Genomic DNA, 16,856 nt, shown 5'->3' on the forward strand with positions numbered 1-16,856 from the left:
TCTACTTTTAAAGGGAAGCAGATGGTGCAGTGGATAGAGAGCATTGGACTTGGGCCAACCTGGATTCCAATGCCAGCTTGGGAAAAATCACTTAATATCTGACTCAGTTTCCCATCTGTAAGATGGGGATGGAGGCAGCTGGGAGGTTACAGTGGATAAAGCGCTAGGCCTAGAGTTAAAAGAATTTAAACAGTGACTCTGAGCAATCCGTTAATTTTTATTGGCCTTAGTTCCTCATCTTTACGATTGGGACCCCCTGGAGAAGGAAATGGCAAACCACCTTGGGATCTTTGCCAAAAAAAAAAAAAAAAAATCCTGTGGACATGTCCATAAGGTCACATAGACTCAAAACATGACTGAAAAACTTCAAAAAGTGGGATAATAACCGCAGCAATTCCTAGGATGGTTAGATGGTCATATGAGATAATATCGCTAAATGCTTGCTAAACTTTAAAGACTACTAGAAATGTTATGAACAATAAGACCATGATCAATCCTAACAGACATGGCTCTTTTCAACAATGAGATGATCCAGGCCAGTTCCCATCTGTACCCAGAGAGAGGACTGTGGGAACTGAGTGTGGATCACAACATAACATTTTCACTCTTTTTGTTTGCTTGCATTTTATTTTCTTTCTCTTTTTTTTGATTTGATTTTTCTGGTGCAGCAAGATAATTGTATAAATATGTATGCATATATTGGATTTAACATATATTTCTACCATGTTTAAACTATATTGGATTACTTGCCATCTGGAGGAGGGGAAAAAGGAGGGGAACTGGAACACAAGATTTTGAAAGGGTTAATGTTGAAACATTATCCATGCATACGTTTTGAGAATTAAAAAGCTTTAATAATTTTTTTTAAAATTAGCTCAAAAAAAAAAAAAAAAGTTCCTGTCCTCAAGAAGCTTACAGTCTACAAGGGAAGACAATATACAAACAATTATATATAAACAAGATACAGACAGGATAATTTGGGGATTTTCCACAGAAGCAAAGAAGTAGTGTTAAAGGGCATCAGGACATTACAGAAAGTAGAATTTTAGGAGATTTATCTGATGGAAGCAGGGAAGCCTGGAGATGGCAAGAATGGTCTCAGCATAAGAGGAGTTACAGAAAATGGGCGGGGGAAGGGGGTGGGAGGGGAAAGGATGGCTTGTTGGAGGAGGCTGGTGGATCACAGAATATGTAGGAGGGGACAAGGTGTTAAGAAGATTGGAAAAGTTATGAATCTCTTACTATAGTCTTGGAGTTTAATATAATTTGTCAAGTAAAATCAGCTTTTGTACCTACTTCACTATGTTAAGACAAAAACAAAGGTTGGGTGACCAGAGTTCAAATCCCTACCCCATTTGCAAACTTTGTAATCATGAGACAGCCATGTGTGGATATGTGGATATGTATTATATATACATATATAGGTATATTATTTAGTTGTTTTCAGTCATGTCCAAATCTTTGTGACCCCTTTTGGGATTTTCTTGGCAAAAACACTGTAATAGTTTGCCATTTCCTTTTCCAGCTCATTTTACAGATGAGAAAACTGAAGTAAACAGGGTGAGAAATATACAGATCCATAAATGTTAGGATTCTTACAAGGTGCTAAGTCACTGGCATTGATAGAGACAATGATTATGTACTTAGTACTTACTAGAGTTCTACAAGATTCACACCTTTGAGAGAACATATATAAACTAGGAGGCTCAACCAGAATTGACTCCAGGAGATTCAGAAAAACATACACATACACACACACATACACTTAAGCTTATTATAATAAATTATATCTAATATAAAGGAAGCATAGCACACAATTTACAATTCTTGCTGAAATATACAATATTCTTTATTGTAAATTCCATGGAGCCAATGGATTTTTACAAAATGTTCTTGATGACTTTTGCCGAACTCTTGTATCCGTAGCCAGCCTATGGTTGCAATTTAACCATGATTTGACAAATGGAGTTGCATCCCAATCTGCTAATTCTTTTCCTAATAAATTTATTGTCACTAAATCAGATACATAATTTACTGTTAGACTATTTCTCACCCTCGTACAAATTATATTCATTAAACGGAAACCTCTTTCAGTTTCAGCTGTACTGATGGCAATAGTACTTACAATCTTTTTAGCTTTCTGTATGGTTACAGGTATTGGAACATTGTTTGCTTCTATATTATTATCCACAAAATCATGAAAATTATTTAAATCAATTTCATGTTTTAAAATTTCATTTAAGTGATGTACATTTTTTTCACCAGTTCTCCATGGTGAAGTTAGTTCTTCAAAAGGCCAAGGAGATGGCTCTAATAAATCAAGATAATGAAAAGTAGCTTCATCACTTCTATCAGATAAGAGACGTAAGTTCATGTGTTGAATTATATTTTCTAGAAGCATATTCCTAGGAAGAGCATTAAATGTGTTATGTTTACCAAATGGAATATCTTTAAACTTGTCCGACTTCATTAAATCTTCAACTTGAGATTCATGCTTTCCAGTACTAGTCTTCAATCTTTCCAAAGCTCTTATGGTGCATTTGATTAATTTTTGTGCCTTCTGAATGTTGGTCGATCTTGACTGCAAATGCAATGCAACTGAAAGCAATGAAAGTTCTTCAAGAATGTCAATCATTAGAGCAAGGTCTTGCAAGAAATTAATGTCAGCCAATCTCTTTGCCAAACCAGAGTAAGAAGAAGAAGAATGAGAAAAATGCATATATAATGTAGGATATGCATGCCATACAGCAGTGGCAACTCGTAAACTACATGCAGCCCATCTTGGACCCAAAACTTGACCAATTTGAATAATTTCAGTTTCAAGTTCTTTAGCTACAGTTTCTAGCTCAGTTTGATTTTTATTAGATTGGTGATAAATAGAATACATTTTATCCAGAAATATTTTAAAATAATTAACTTGTTTTATTTCAGATATTGAATCATCAAGCGATAACTGTAGTCGGTGATTTAAGCAGGGCCAAAAGATGATTTTAGGAAAATTTTCTAACAGCTTTGTAGCTACTCCAGACTTTCTTCCCAGAATTTTATTAGCCCCATCAGAACAAAACGCAACTAAGTTTGCTTTCAAATATTCATTATTGAAGCCGTAATTGTCTAACGTAGACAACAACATATTGAAGATGCACTCTGTTGTGGTCCACACCAATTCTTTTAAAGCAACAAATAACATGATGGGGGCAGGTGTGGACTGAACCGCACACTGAAGATAAATCACTAGGGTGCTCTTCTTTGAAACTGTCGATATCTCGTCAATGATGATGCAGATTTTGGCATTCTCTTCTATGATATTCTTAAATATCTTCATCTTGATTTCTTTTGCAATGTGTTCTGCTATTCTTGTTGCACTATATCGTGTCCGCAAACAATTGCCTATATCTATTCCATTTTTCTCTTGTAATTCTATTGCCCTCTCAATATCAGATAAAGGCCTATTACATTTGATTAAACTGTAAACTGTTTTGAAAACTCTTACAGTAGCATCAATATTTTTATTATTTAGTCTATGTATTATATTTGAAATTGAGTCATTTGCCGATTCTTTTAACAAATCCTGAATTTTACTATGAGCTTTAGAAACATCATGTTCCCTAATTTTTTTTCTCAGAGAAGCTTGCCTTGTAATTTTATTACTGCCATTTGGAGTTATTAAATATGCACTCCATTCCTTGGACACATGGATGTGCTTTTCTGCTGTCACTCCTAAATGCCGAACTGTTGAACAATCCTTACAGCCTAATTTCCCCTCTTTTATTTCAAGCCATTTGTACTGTTCTGTAAACAGAAATGCTTGTTTTTTGTTCCAACAATCTGGGAGAATAAGATTATCTATTTTTTCCTTTTGGGAACATGATGATTGCTCTTCAATGACTAGTTGTTCAAGAGATTCAAAATTGGGTTCGACTGGTTCCAGCACTTCATAATGATCCTCATTCCTATGATCATTTTCTGTGTCTGTCTTCACCTTCTTCACATTAAAAAAAATCAGTAGATCACTTTGTCGTTTAGATATTTTAGGGAACATAATCTGAAAAATAATTTTAAGTTAGTAAAATTCACGATACTGTTTGAATATTATTATTAAAATTATCATAAACATTCTGGCAATTTCTCTACATAATTTTTGATATAGCATGTATTTTAAGCTAACAAACTTGTATTTGAGTGTTTTCACGTATACTTTGAGTAAGTCTGGCGATTTCTTGTAAAATTCACTGTCAGTTTTTATCGTTCTATCACCAACAATAATGCCACAAAGAAATGCTTAATTATTATCTGATTCAGCAAAGAAATCCCTCATGTCATTGGCAAATGGAAGAATGTAGTTGCAACACAACATTCATTGACATTTTCGTCTAAATTAATGAGAAAGATTAAAGTGAAATAATTTGTTCCTCAACTGGTCCATGATGCACATGACTTCTTTGCTGAACTGACCAATCATTTTCAAGGAGTGAAACACTCAAGTGTAATCTGCTTTGTTCAGGTATTCTCTGTTGCTCTTGTAAGTCCTAGAGGGAAGGTGGATCTGGGACTGAGATATCTCATCCAGGCCTCACTTGGGGGATGCTCACCTCACTAAAAGTGTTCTGCAGAGGGCCTAGGGCCTCAGGAGCCTGTGCTTCCTGGCTGCCCTCCTGTGTCCCTGCCTCGATCTCCCATTCTCCACACTCTCCTCTGCTGGGGTACCAGGGATTGTGCTTTGGATCTTTCTCCTTGGCAGCCATGCCCAGGAAGATACTCTGTGTCACAGTCAAGTCTGTGGCTTCATCCCAAGGCTCCTGATGGAGGGAATCTGAAGGAACAGGTAAGAATGTACCATCAACCACTCTCCCCTTTGCCATCTAAGTTCTAAGCTCTGTAGTTTCCATCAGAGAGGAAGAACCTCAGTTTGGACCAGGGCACATGGAGATAGTCAAGGGGGAACCAGAAGAGATGGCAGGTGAAAAAATAGTAAATGGTAACAGTAAATAATAACAGATCCCCACAATAAAATCATTTACGTGCCAGGGTCCTGTAAGGACTTACGAATTTCAGTGAAAACAATATGCTCAACAGCAAACATATAACTCCTGATGGACACAATGACAGTCCCACAGAGAGAATCTCAGAAAATCATTCAAATGAAAAACAACTTGACATCTCAGCTCCCAATACAAACCTTGGCAGAATAATATTTCTTGAAACAAAACAAAACCTGCTATCAGTGACCCAGAATAAGAATGATACTGGTCCATAACAATAAGAATGAGGCATACTTGTATGGGAAGACTTGAAATGAGTGAGGCCTCAGGGTAAGGCAGAACTTGAGAAGCAAAGGCATTAAGGGAGCATCACCATGTTAACGGCACAGTTAACAGTCCAGATGCATGGAAGTTTACAGGCACATGGGCAATCACTGACAGCCTCAGGCTGATTTTGTGCTCTGTATTTGTTTTCTCATTGTCTTTTCCAATTATACACATGTCTATTCCATTATACACATGTACAATTAACTGAGAGACTCGGGCCGATTACATATTCTGTACTTGTTTTCTCCTTTTCTTTTCCATGTTCCATTATACACACACACACACACACACAATCACTGACAGCCTTGGGCTGATTGCATGCTCTGTACTCATTTTCTCCTTTTCTTTTCCACGTTCTGTTGTACACACACACGTACAATTACTGACAGCCTCGGGCTGATTACGTGCTCTTTACTTGTTTTCTCCTTTTCTTTTCCACGTTCCATTGTGCACACACACACACACACACACACACACACATGTGTAATCACTGATAGCCTCAGACCAATTGCGTGCTCTGTACTTGTTTTCTCCTTTTCTTTTCCATGTTCCATTGTGTGCACACACACACACATGTAATCACTGACAGCCTCAGGCCGATTACGCGCTCTGTACTCATTTTCTCCTTTTCTTTTCCACGTTCTATGTACACACTTGAACACCTGTAGTTGTTCAAGTACAAGTGATTATCCACAACAGTTTACTCCGAGGCTGAATAAGAGAGTGCTCCTCTTGGCCAATGTCCTCATTCACAGAAGAGGAACTGGAGCCCAGAAAATCCAGGTATCTGTGGCAGGCCAAGAGCCCCAGATTCCTGACTCCCAATGCTACTGCTGCCTTCTTTGGGTACACTGTTTACTGATTCTTCACCCTGACTCTAAAGTGAATCCATCATCCTGATAAAGAGTTTAACCCAACAGTCCAACAGGCCCTATGCACGCCATGTTTGTCTTTGATAGTTTTTTAGTCATGACCAACTCTTCAATACCCCACTTGGGATTTTCTTGGCAAAGACCATTTCCTTTTTCACCAAACTGAGGCACCCAGGGTGAAGTGACTTGCCCAGGGTCTCACAGCTAGTGTCTGAGGTCAGATTTGAATTGAAGTCTTCCTGACTCCAGGCCCAGTGCTCTAGCCACTGCACTATCCAGCTGCCCTTATTCTGCACCCCTAATCCTTTACCTCTCTATTGGGAAAGAGATGGGGGAGAACACAGAGAAGAAATGTTATCCAATACCAAGGCTGATGCACAGCACTCCCGAGAACCTGAGAGTTGATGAGAATGCAGTTACTGTATATGCTGGGGGCTGACAAACACCAACCGACTGCCCAATCTGACCCACCGTCTTTTCCCTTACGGCCTTCTGAGCAAAGAATGGTTTTTTACATTTTATAATACTTTACTTAAATATTTTATTTAATAGTGTAAGAACCATTCGTAGCTCATGAGCATCCAAAATAAAGCATACCGGCCCAGAAGCCATAGTTTGCCACTCCCAAGCCCCCCTCCACCCCCTGTATTCTGTTCTCCGGATCCTGCACGGCCTGAAGCAAGCTGTTCTGTTTCTCTGCATTTTTCATATTTGCCACTCCTGAAAATGAAAGGTTGCTCCACTGCATCCAGGGACCATAATTTATTCAGATGGCCCCTAATTAATGAGCAACCATTTATTGTCAGAAGCCTGAAGGAGGAGTTGCACCTTGTAATGTCCCGACTTCTTTATACTCAGAGGCCCAGGGAAAAGCAGGCCAAGGGCCCTGGCCCTTATTTGTCTCAACTAATTAAGTCTCAAGGCCCATTTCAATGCCCGTTAAGCCAATACTAGCATGGCCTACGTGTGGTAGGGCCTTAGGAAAGGCTTGCTCAGCCTACACAGCAGGGCCCTGTGAAATACTGTGAAAACCAGCTAGGTGGGTTGTTTTGTCTAATTCCCCCTTTCAGTTTTCTTCTTTCTTTGAAGTGATGGCTCTCTGGCTGGAGAAGGGAAAAGCGACAGGTTGGGAAATTAAAGTGAAGTATAAATAAAATACAGCAATACAATTTTTTAAAACAAGACATCTCTCCTAATGACAGAGTTGAAAGGTTTCGGCAAGGTTCGGCAAGTGAACCTCGGCAAGTCACAATTAAGCAAATGATGCAGGCTATTAAGGAAAGAAGACTTTCTTCGATGAGAGAGGTTAGTTTGGATCATCATTTATATCATACGACTATAAGAATTTTCACATAAACATGACCCGTACATTTTCTATAAAAAATAAAACAAATTCTCCCTCAGGAAGAAAATCATCTTAGCAGGCTATTTAAAAAGGCTATTCAAAAGCTATGATTAATACTTCCTAGTTGTGTGACCCTGGGCAAGTCACATAACCCCATTTGCCTCAGCAAAAAAAAAAAAAAAAAAAAAAAAGCTATAATGAATTATCACAAATTCATTACATGAAGAAGTACAAAGGGCAAGGAGAAGGTGCAGTGCAGCCAGTGCAGCCCCTCAGGAAGATTCATCTGCCTGAGTTCAAATCCAGCCTCGGACACTTATTAGCTGTATGACCCCAGGTAAATCAGTTGACCTTGCTTACCTAAGTTTCCTCATCTGTAACATGAGCTAGAGAAGGAAATGGCAAATGGCTCCAGGACCTTTGCCAAGAAAAATCTCCTGGGGGAGATCATTATATACTTCAACAACAATACTAGATGATGACCAGTTCTGATGGACCAGGCCATCCTCAGCAACGAGATCAACCAAATCATTTCTAATGGAGCAGTAATGAACTGAACTAGCTATATCCAGAAAAAGAACTCTGGGAGATGACTAAAAACCATTACATTGAATTCCCAATCCCTATATTTATGCACACCTGCATCTTTGATTTCCTTCACAAGCTAATTGTACAATAATTCAGAGTCTGATTCTTTTTGTACAGCAAAATAATGTTTTGGTCATGTATACTTATTGTGTATCTAAGTTATATTTTAATATATTTAACATCTACTGGTCATCCTGCCATTTAGGGGAGGGGGTGGGGGGGGTAAGAGGTGAAAAATTGGAACAAGAGGTTTGGCAATTGTTAATGCTGTAAAGTTACCCATGTATATATCCTGTAAATTAAAGGCTATTAAATAAAAAAAAAAAAAAAGAAAAAAAAAAAAAAAAAGAAAAATCTCCTGGGGGAAGGGGATCACTGGAAATGACATTAGTAAGTCACATTTACTTTACTTATTCACAAGTAGGAAGGCGGCATTCTCGATGGAAAAATCAGAAATGACTGATTTCTGTTCATTATAAAATATAAAAACAACTCTGAGAAGTTATACCTTATTATGTTAGATGATTATCATACCCATTAAATTGGCAAAAATGGTCTTCATTGCTGAAGGGGTTCCGATGAAATGGACACCTAATCCCCCTGCTGAAGGAGTTGGGAATTGTTAGGAACTTATTGGAAAAGATGGTGCCAGCGTACGACGTACCAGTGTATGGTAAGAATTAGCAAGTGTCCGTGCGGCTGCACCCGGGGAGCCCTCGGGCAAAAGCACGGCCTCCGGAGGCTCCCCAAAGGAGGGCAAAGGCCTTTATACCGAAGTACTCACAACAGCAAACTCTGGGGGGAACCTCGGCCTGATGACGGCCAAAACCCAGGGAAGGGAGTCTGGCGGAGTCCCTCAGGCCTCAGAGGGGGCCAACGCCAGCCTGAGAGTGTCCCCAAGGAAGCATCTCCTGGTGGGGATGTGGGCACTAAGCGGGCATCTCAGTGAATACTCATAACATGTATGAGCAGGGCAACACCAGCCTGAGTGCCCCCTGAGGCTGCATCTCCTGGCGGGGATGTGGGCACTAAGTGGGCGTTATCTCAGAAGATGGGCACTTTGTGCCGCCCTCTCTGGACGCTTCCTTGGGCCGCTCATCTGCCAGGGACTAGAACTCACTCGGGGACCCCAGAATCAAGTCCAAATCACCATAACTGGTGGTACCAAAGCCAAGAGCTCCCCTCCCCCTCCCCGAAGGCTAAGCCAGGGCCACCACCTCAGGACACAAAAGGGGGGGCCCCAGAGAGGCCAGGGCAGACCCCCCTCAGGACACCTGCTGCCCCCACTCACCTGCACCAGAGGGGCTGGGGACGCCCGCCTTGGGCCTCCATGGTGCAGCTCCCCTCTCCAGCTGGGAGATCACCTCAGGCTTGGATGGCGGAAGCCCTGCTCCTGGGGATGGAAACCAGGGAAAGAAAAAGGGCCTCCAGAGGGTCCCTGGGGCCTAGGCCGGGCCGGGGCCTCCAAAGCAGAGGCAGCTCAGGAGGAAAGCGCGCTCCCCTGCCCCTGCCACAGGGGAGGGTCCCTCGTCATCTGCTTGCGACTTTGCCAAGCCAAGGCCAAGCCTGGGATGGCACCTGGCGGGCAGGGAGCGCCCACTGGTGGGCACAGGCTCTTGACCGGTCTTGCCCAGTAAGCAGAACTTGGGCAGACCCTGGGGGGCCATGGGGGGGGGCCCAGAGGCCCAGGGGTCATCGATGAGGAGGCTGAGGGCCGCACTTACCCACGGACACCAGGTTCTCGTAGGTCTCCAGCATCACGTCCCTGTACAGGGCCCTCTGGGCCGGGCTCAGGCGCCGCCACTCCTCCCGGGAGAAGGCCACGGCCACGTCGCCGAAGGTCATGGGGGGGCTGAAACATGGAGCACAGCCCTGCTCGGGGGCCCGGGGCTGGGAGGGGTCCCAAAAGCCGAGAGTGCTGGCTAAGGCGAGCGGCGGCGATCCCCTTTGTGGGGGCAAAGCTCGGGCTGGCCGGGGCATGGGCCGCCCCATCTCTCCCTTCTCCCACCTTGAGTCCCTCGGGAGATGAGGAGCCTCCCCTAGACTCCCTCCACCTGGGCTGGGTGCAGACGTGGGTCTCGGGAGCTGGTGCCCGGGGCTCCAGGCCTAGCACTGGCACGGGGAGACCCCCTCTTGGGTCCCACATGTCTCATCGGGGAGATGAGGGCACGGGCCCCTCCAGGCTGCCCTTCCCAGGCACCCCAGCCCTCATGGCCGGCGGTCACCTCCTGCCTTTCTGTGGGGGCCGACCTGTGCCCTCTGGTACCGGGGCTTCCCCGGGGTGAGCCAGAGGAGGGTGGTGGGACCGAGTGGGGAAGGGAGCCCTGAGAGAGGGAGGGGGAGGGAGGAGGGAGAGGGCCTGTGTCCTTTGGAGCCTGGGGGGTGGGGCAGGGCCCGTCCTGCTCAGCCCCAGCCGAGCCTTTGCCCCTCCAGCCCCAGGGTGTTCTGGGCCCGGCTGTCTGCACCGTGTTTCAGGCCCCCTGGGTCTGGGGGCCCGGTTCTCCTGAGGTTCCGGTCCCTGGTGAGCCAAGCAGGGGAGGTCGCTCTCCTCTGGCCAAGGGGGGAAAGGGGAGGCTACAGCGCTCGGGCCGGAGGGGCTTCGGGGTCAGGCGTGGGCACTGAGGGGCCAGGCAGGAGCCTCGCCCGAGGCTGGACTCTGGGGAAGGCCTGATCCCGCCAGGAGGCACCAGCCCCAACGGGAAAAGTCAGCGGGGTCCCGGGGCCCCCACGGGAGGGGGCTTGGCGGAGGCCCCGGGCAGAGCCAGGCCACAACCGCAGAGCGGGGGGGCAAGCGGCCGGCGCCAGAGGGAGCCCCGAGGGGGACGGGGGGGCCAGGCAAGAGTGGAGATGAGGGAGGGGGTGGGGACAGAGGCCTGCCCCCCCCCAGTGCGCACAAAAGCCGCTTGGACGCCCCCGGGCAGGTGGCGCAGGGCGGGGACCAGGCCTGGCCAGGGGTGCGCCCGGAGCCCCTCCCGCGGGTGAGTGCGCGCCCCAACTCTCAGAGAAGGACCTGAAGGCTCAAAGCCTCCACACGGGCCCGTGGCCGGGAGGGGGCCGACAGGTCACCCCCCTGGTCCCCCAGGCTGGCGGGGAGCAAGGCGAAAGCGCGGCCGGACCCAGGGGGAAGGGGGCAGACTCCCCGCGGGGGCTGCCCCCAACGGGGAAGGTGAAGCCTGGGGGCGTGTCCCGGCCTCTGAAGGGCTGGCGCAGCGGCCCGCCAGGAACGAGGCGCTTTGTCTGGGGGGCCCCGTGCCTGGGGGGGAGGGGCTGGACGGCTTGGGAGGGTGCTTAGCACGTGTCTGCATGCAGTAGGGGCTTAATAAATGCTGGCTGCTTACCCCGGGCCTTGTGTGGGCCCAGCCTCGCCCGCAGGCTCTCCCCAAGGGGCCCCACAAGCATCAGGGGGCAGGGGCTTGAAAAGGCCCAGGGAGCCCCAACTCCGAGGAGCCACGCCCCCAGGCTCTGGGGCTCCGCCCCCCGGGACCAGACTCTGGGGGGAGGGGAGGAGGTGACTCACCCGGAGCCGGGCCGGCCCTGACGTCATTCCTCCCTCGTTGCCTGGGGGAGGAGAGCAGAAGGGCGGGGCCGTCACCCTGGAGGCCCCAGCGGCCCATCCCAGGGGCCCAGAGCTCCGGCCAGACGCTCCCTCCCCCAGGGCCTCCCCCCTCCCCCCCTCACACTCGGCCCCCCTGGGGCGTTCCCCAGGAATCCCCGCCTGGCCCAGGGTTCAAGTTCAGCCTCCGATCCTTTAGTCAGAACCGTTCAGCTCTGGCTGCCTCATCTCCCTCATCTGTACAATGGGGATGCCGGGCTCTCGGGAGGGGCCGAGCCTCCCTTCCCCCCACCCCGGGCCGGGGACCGGACTAAGGGAGATCCCGGGGACCGGAAGGACAAGGGCTGGAGGGCGCGGCGTCAGCAACAGAAACCGACTGCGAGGGGGCGCACACGGCAAACCGGGGCCCGGGCCAGGCCCGAGTCCCCAGCACACAGTAGGCTCTCAGAGAACGGGGATGAAAGCGCCCAAACCCTGCCCGCCTTGGACTTATGCGAGCCTGGCACCAGGGGAGCCGGGAAGCCCAGCTCCGCCTTGTCCCTGCAGAGATGCTCCCACAGAGGAGCGCCACAGAGGTACTCCCACAGAGGTGCTCCCACAGAGTGTCCCCACAGAGGTGCTCCCACAGAGTGTCCCCACAGAGGTGCTCCCACAGAGGTGCTCCCACAGAGTGTCCCCACAGAGGTGCTCCCACAGAGGTGCTCTCACAGTGTCCCCACAGAGGTGCTCCTGCAGAGGTGCTCCCACAGAGGTGCTCTCACAGAGTGTCCCCGCAGAGGTGCTCCCAGAGTGTCCCCACAGAGGTGCTCCTGCAGAGATGCTCCCACAGAGGTGCTCTCACAGAGTGTCCCCACAGAGGTGCTCCTGCAGAGGTGCTCCCACAGAGGTGCTCTCACAGAGTGTCCCCACAGAGATGCTCCCACAGAGTGTCCCCACAGAGGTGCTCCCACAGAGGTGCTCTCACAGAGTGTCCCCGCAGAGGTGCTCCCAGAGTGTCCCCACAGAGGTGCTCCTGCAGAGATGCTCCCACAGAGGTGCTCTCACAGAGTGTCCCCACATAGGTGCTCCCACAGAGGTGCTCTCACAGAGGTATCCCACTGGGTGTGGAGGACTTGGTCCCTCTCACTCCCTCCTTTGTCTGGGGGCCTCTGGTGGGGGGATCTCTGGGAACAAGGGGATTGAAGCAGAGATGTTCTCTTAAAGCTTGGATGGATATCCAAGATGGCAGCCAGAGCACAAGGGCCCAGCGAGGCAGGGGGGCCTTCAGGAGGACCCAGGACCGAAGTCGGACAGCAGGACCATCCTCCTGGTGCGAAATCTCTCCCAGGGCCTGGCGCATAGTGCCTAATGTCAATTGGCCCGTGTGTGTGCTTCTGCTTTCTTTGAGAAGATGGTGGTGGCTGAAGGGGAGGGAATAAACACTTCTGAAGCACCTACTAAGCTAAGCACTTTACAGACTTTCCTGTTTGACCCTCCCAATAGCCTCCGTAAGGAGGGTGCTGAGGAAATTGAGGCAAAAAGGGTCAGCACACAGTGGGTGGTTTTCACTCTTTCTTCCACTCACTGACAGAAGCTGGTCATTTCCCAGCAGTTTCATCAGAGGCGGCCGAGGGCGCCTCCCCCATCCTTCCCTGGGCATCCCCCAGCTTCCTCAGCTGGGAAACGGGGCTGTGAATGGCTCCCACCTCCCAGGGTTGTCATGAGGGCCATGGCTGTAAAGTGCTGGGCACACAGGAGGTGTTTAACAAATGCCGCTTCCCACACACACACACACTTCCTGGAACTTGGTGACGCCGCGTCCTCCAGCCCTTGACCTTTGTGTCCACTGGGATCTCCTACAGTCCCGTCCCTGGCCTGGGGTGGGCGGAAGGGAGGCTCAGAGAGAGCCCCTCCCGATATGGAGACAGGAAAAATAGAAGCACTGGGCCATGGTCCCAGACCTTTTAACGGGCTTCCCTGTCCGGGCACCCCAAGCCCGCGCCACCTGCTGAGGACTTGGTCAGGTGCTTCTGTTTATGTCTTTCCTGTCACCCCCCCAGTAACAGGGGGACTGGGGGTGCAGGGGACACGTCCTGCCAAGGATGGAAGCGTCTACACTAAGCTAGGTGCTGAGGGACCCAGGATGCCACCTGCGGGGCCGGCCTGAGGCTGGAGTTGGAACGCAGGGGCTCGACGTGCCAAGGAGGCCTGATGCTCAACGCTGTCCAGGCCCCTGAACCGCGGCTTGGAGAAGCCACATGACACTGGGCTCACTGTCAGGGGAGAGGGTCCTGCCAAGCAGTGTTGGGGGCACCTGAGAGAGCAGGAGCAAATACGGGGTCTCCCATCAAGCACCCAAAGGGCCACACGGCTAGAGTGCATGAGGACGAGGGGACCCTCCGGGGGGGTGGGGGACGCATCTTGCCTCTCCGCATTCTGTTCAAGCAGCCGAATGTCTGCCCCGGTTGCCCACCGCGCCCGGCTCGAACCCCAGTCTCCCTGGCCTTTCCTCAGAGACTCCTCTCTGCCTCCTACCAGTCTCTTGGACAATCAGTCATGCCGTGTGCCCGGCCCCATTAGAGGCCCAGGAAGGCTGTCCGGGCTTGGCGTCCTGGGTTTGGCCCACCCCCGGCCCGCCCTCATCCTCCCACGGTCCCGCCTCTCTTCTGCTTCTGCGCTTCCTGTCTCCTGGTCTGGGTCTCCCTCAGGATCAGGCCCAGCCCAGTCTGAGACCCCCTCCCCAAATGACCTCAGGAGGTGACCTCATCAGGCCCCCCCCATTCAGGACTCCCACCTCTATAAACAGAGCCCTACAGACACCGCTCCGGCTGTCATTCCCTCCCTCCCCATTGCTCCTGGATTTGTGACCAGCAGTGGCCAGAGAGTGACCCGTCTGCGGGGCCCGGCCTGCCCTAGCCCACAGCCACCAGGGAGGCCAGATTTGGCCCCAGGGCCCAGGCCGGAACCCCCCAAAGGCTCTCTGGCTCGGCAGCCCCTGCCAGCGCATGGTGAGGACCGGGGCTTCCGGCTGCCCCACAGGGGACCCGGGGGGGGTCACTTGGAAGCCTGGCTAGGTGGGCGTGTACGTGTGTAAGTGTAGACAGACCCCACCGAACAATCCGGAAATCCATGCCGATTATACTTCCATGCGGACAGATCCCCAGATGTGCACGTGCCTGTGAGTGCGTTTGTGTGGCTCCATAAATGTGCGTGCACCGCGCGGACTCATGCACACGAGCACACACGTGTGCACAATGCATATCTGCGTGCACACACACCCCCACCTCTGTGCGTGCGCACACACACGTGTGCACAATGCATGCCCACGTGCACACACACACCCACCTCTGCACAGACACATCGGCATGTACACACACACCCCTGTGCACACACACACACCCCTGTGCACACACACACCCCTGTGCGCACACACACGTGTGCACAATGCATGTCCACGTGCACACACACACACCCCTGTGCGCACACACACGTGTGCACACACACGTGTGCACAATGCATGTCCACGTGCACACACACACCCCTGTGCGCGCACACACGTGTGCACACACACGTGTGCACAATGCATGTCCACGTGCACACACACCCCACCTCTGTGCACACACACACCCCTGTGCGCACACACATGTGTGCACAATGCATGTCCACGTGCAAACACACACCCACCTCTGTGCACGCACACACCCCTGTGCGCACACACATGTGTGCACAATGCATGTCCACGTGCACACACACACACACCTCTGTGCGTGCGCACACACACGTGTGCACAATGCATGCCCACGTGCACATACACACCCACCTCTGCACAGACACATCGGCATGTACACACTCACACCCCTGTGCACACACACACCCCTGTGCACACACACCCCTGTGCGCACACACACGTGTGCACAATGCATGTCCACGTGCACACACACACCCACCTCTGCACAGACACATCGGCATGTACACACTCACACCCCTGTGCACACACACACCCCTGTGCGCACACACACGTGTGCACAATGCATGTCCGCGTGCACATACACACCCACCTCTGCACAGACACATCGGCATGTACACACTCACACCCCTGTGCAGATCCGCCCCCTGAGGCGCACTCCCAGACCCACGCATCTGCGCACTGTGCACCCAGCCACTTGCGCAGCGCCCCCCCCCCCCACGCAGGCACTACAGGACCCGCTACTCCGGGGTCCCCCGATGCTATTAAGCGCCTGCTGTGCGCCTGGCACTTGGGGAGAGCCCAGGGGTCCGGAGGCGGGTAATAGGGAGCCACAGGGGCAAAAGAGCAGGGCAGTGAGCGGAGCCAAATGGTGCCGAGGCCCAGCCCCTCTCGCGGCAGATGCAGAGTGAAAAAGGCTAACCCCGAACCTAACGGGGCACGGCGTCCTCCCCCTCTCTCCTTCCTTGCCCTCCCCGCGACCCCCACACTCTGTCCCTCAGACGGAGGAGCCCCTGCGCACGCTCACTCTGACCCCCTCCGGGAGCCGCCGCAGTGCCGGGCCTCGAAGCGCCGAGTTTCTGCGCATGCTGGCCCTCCGCCCTCACCTCCCGGCACTGCGCAGGGCCTGGGAGCCTCTGCGCATGCTCAGGGTCAGCGCCTTCCGCGACGCCGCTCCCGTCCCGCAGTGGGGCCGGCTGCGGGGCCTCCGCGCATGCCCAGTCTGCGCCCAAGGCTTCCCTAGGCCCCTCTGGTGGGCGGTCCCCTCCCACTCAGGCCTCCCCGCCCCGGCCCCGCCCCGGCCCCGCCCCGGGCCCCGCCCTCTCCCCCCCCCCCCAGGGGCTCTGAGCTGGCTCCCGGGCTGCGTCTGCCCATCGCGGGCCGAGCCCCTGGTTAAGCGTCCGCGGCGGCCCCTTGGAGGCCGCGAGCCAGAGCCTGGTTCGTGGCTCAGCGTCTGGCCCCGACTTTCGGGAGCAGCGGGGAGAGCGTGGGCGCCGCAGCCCTGGGTCGGTGCGGGGGACGCGAGGTCCTCGGTGCCGGCGCGGGCCAGTGGAGGAACTGGGGAAGATTTGGGGAAGAAGGGTTCCGAGGCGGGCAGGGGGGGCTCTCCATCAGGAGCCCAGGGCGCAGCGAGCCCGAGACCCCCCTCTGCGGGGGCCCTCAGAGATGGCAGCCGTGGCCCCGGGGAGGCCCTCCGGTACAAGGCCCACTTTTCCTCCTCGCAGCCCGGCCTCGTGGCTTTCCC

At 51.5% G+C, this 16,856-nt stretch overlaps 1 protein-coding gene across 1 annotated transcript; it reads right to left on the minus strand.

Annotated features, from left to right (window-relative positions):
• Positions 1-1,810: 1,810 nt before the first annotated feature.
• KIAA1586 (KIAA1586 ortholog) lies at positions 1,811-14,263 on the minus strand. The gene is made up of 4 exons (XM_031963964.1): positions 9,839-14,263; positions 9,406-9,507; positions 4,593-4,813; positions 1,811-4,045 (listed from the first exon to the last, which is right to left on the minus strand). The coding sequence occupies exons 1-4, from the start codon at positions 10,104-10,106 to the stop codon at positions 1,850-1,852; spliced, it is 2,787 nt and encodes a 928-aa protein (XP_031819824.1). The 5' UTR covers positions 10,107-14,263; the 3' UTR covers positions 1,811-1,849.
• Between the last annotated feature and the right edge of the window lie 2,593 nt (positions 14,264-16,856).

The sequence above is a fragment of the Sarcophilus harrisii genome, chromosome 3, assembly GCF_902635505.1.
Source record: "Sarcophilus harrisii chromosome 3, mSarHar1.11, whole genome shotgun sequence".
Classification (NCBI taxonomy): Eukaryota; Metazoa; Chordata; class Mammalia; order Dasyuromorphia; family Dasyuridae; genus Sarcophilus; species Sarcophilus harrisii.

Bases quoted from the DNA above. Each gene is read 5' to 3' on its own strand.
- KIAA1586 (XM_031963964.1), bottom strand. From the start codon at position 10,106: ATGGGGCGGCCCATGCCCCGGCCAGCCCGAGCTTTGCCCCCACAAAGG. The intron at 9,508-9,838 runs GTAAGTGCGGCC...TTCCATCCCCAG, and splicing joins CGAGAACCTGGTGTCCGTGG to GAGCAGGGCTTCCGCCATCC. The intron at 4,814-9,405 runs GTGAGTGGGGGC...CTGTTCCTTCAG, and splicing joins CCCCAGCCCCTCTGGTGCAG to ATTCCCTCCATCAGGAGCCT.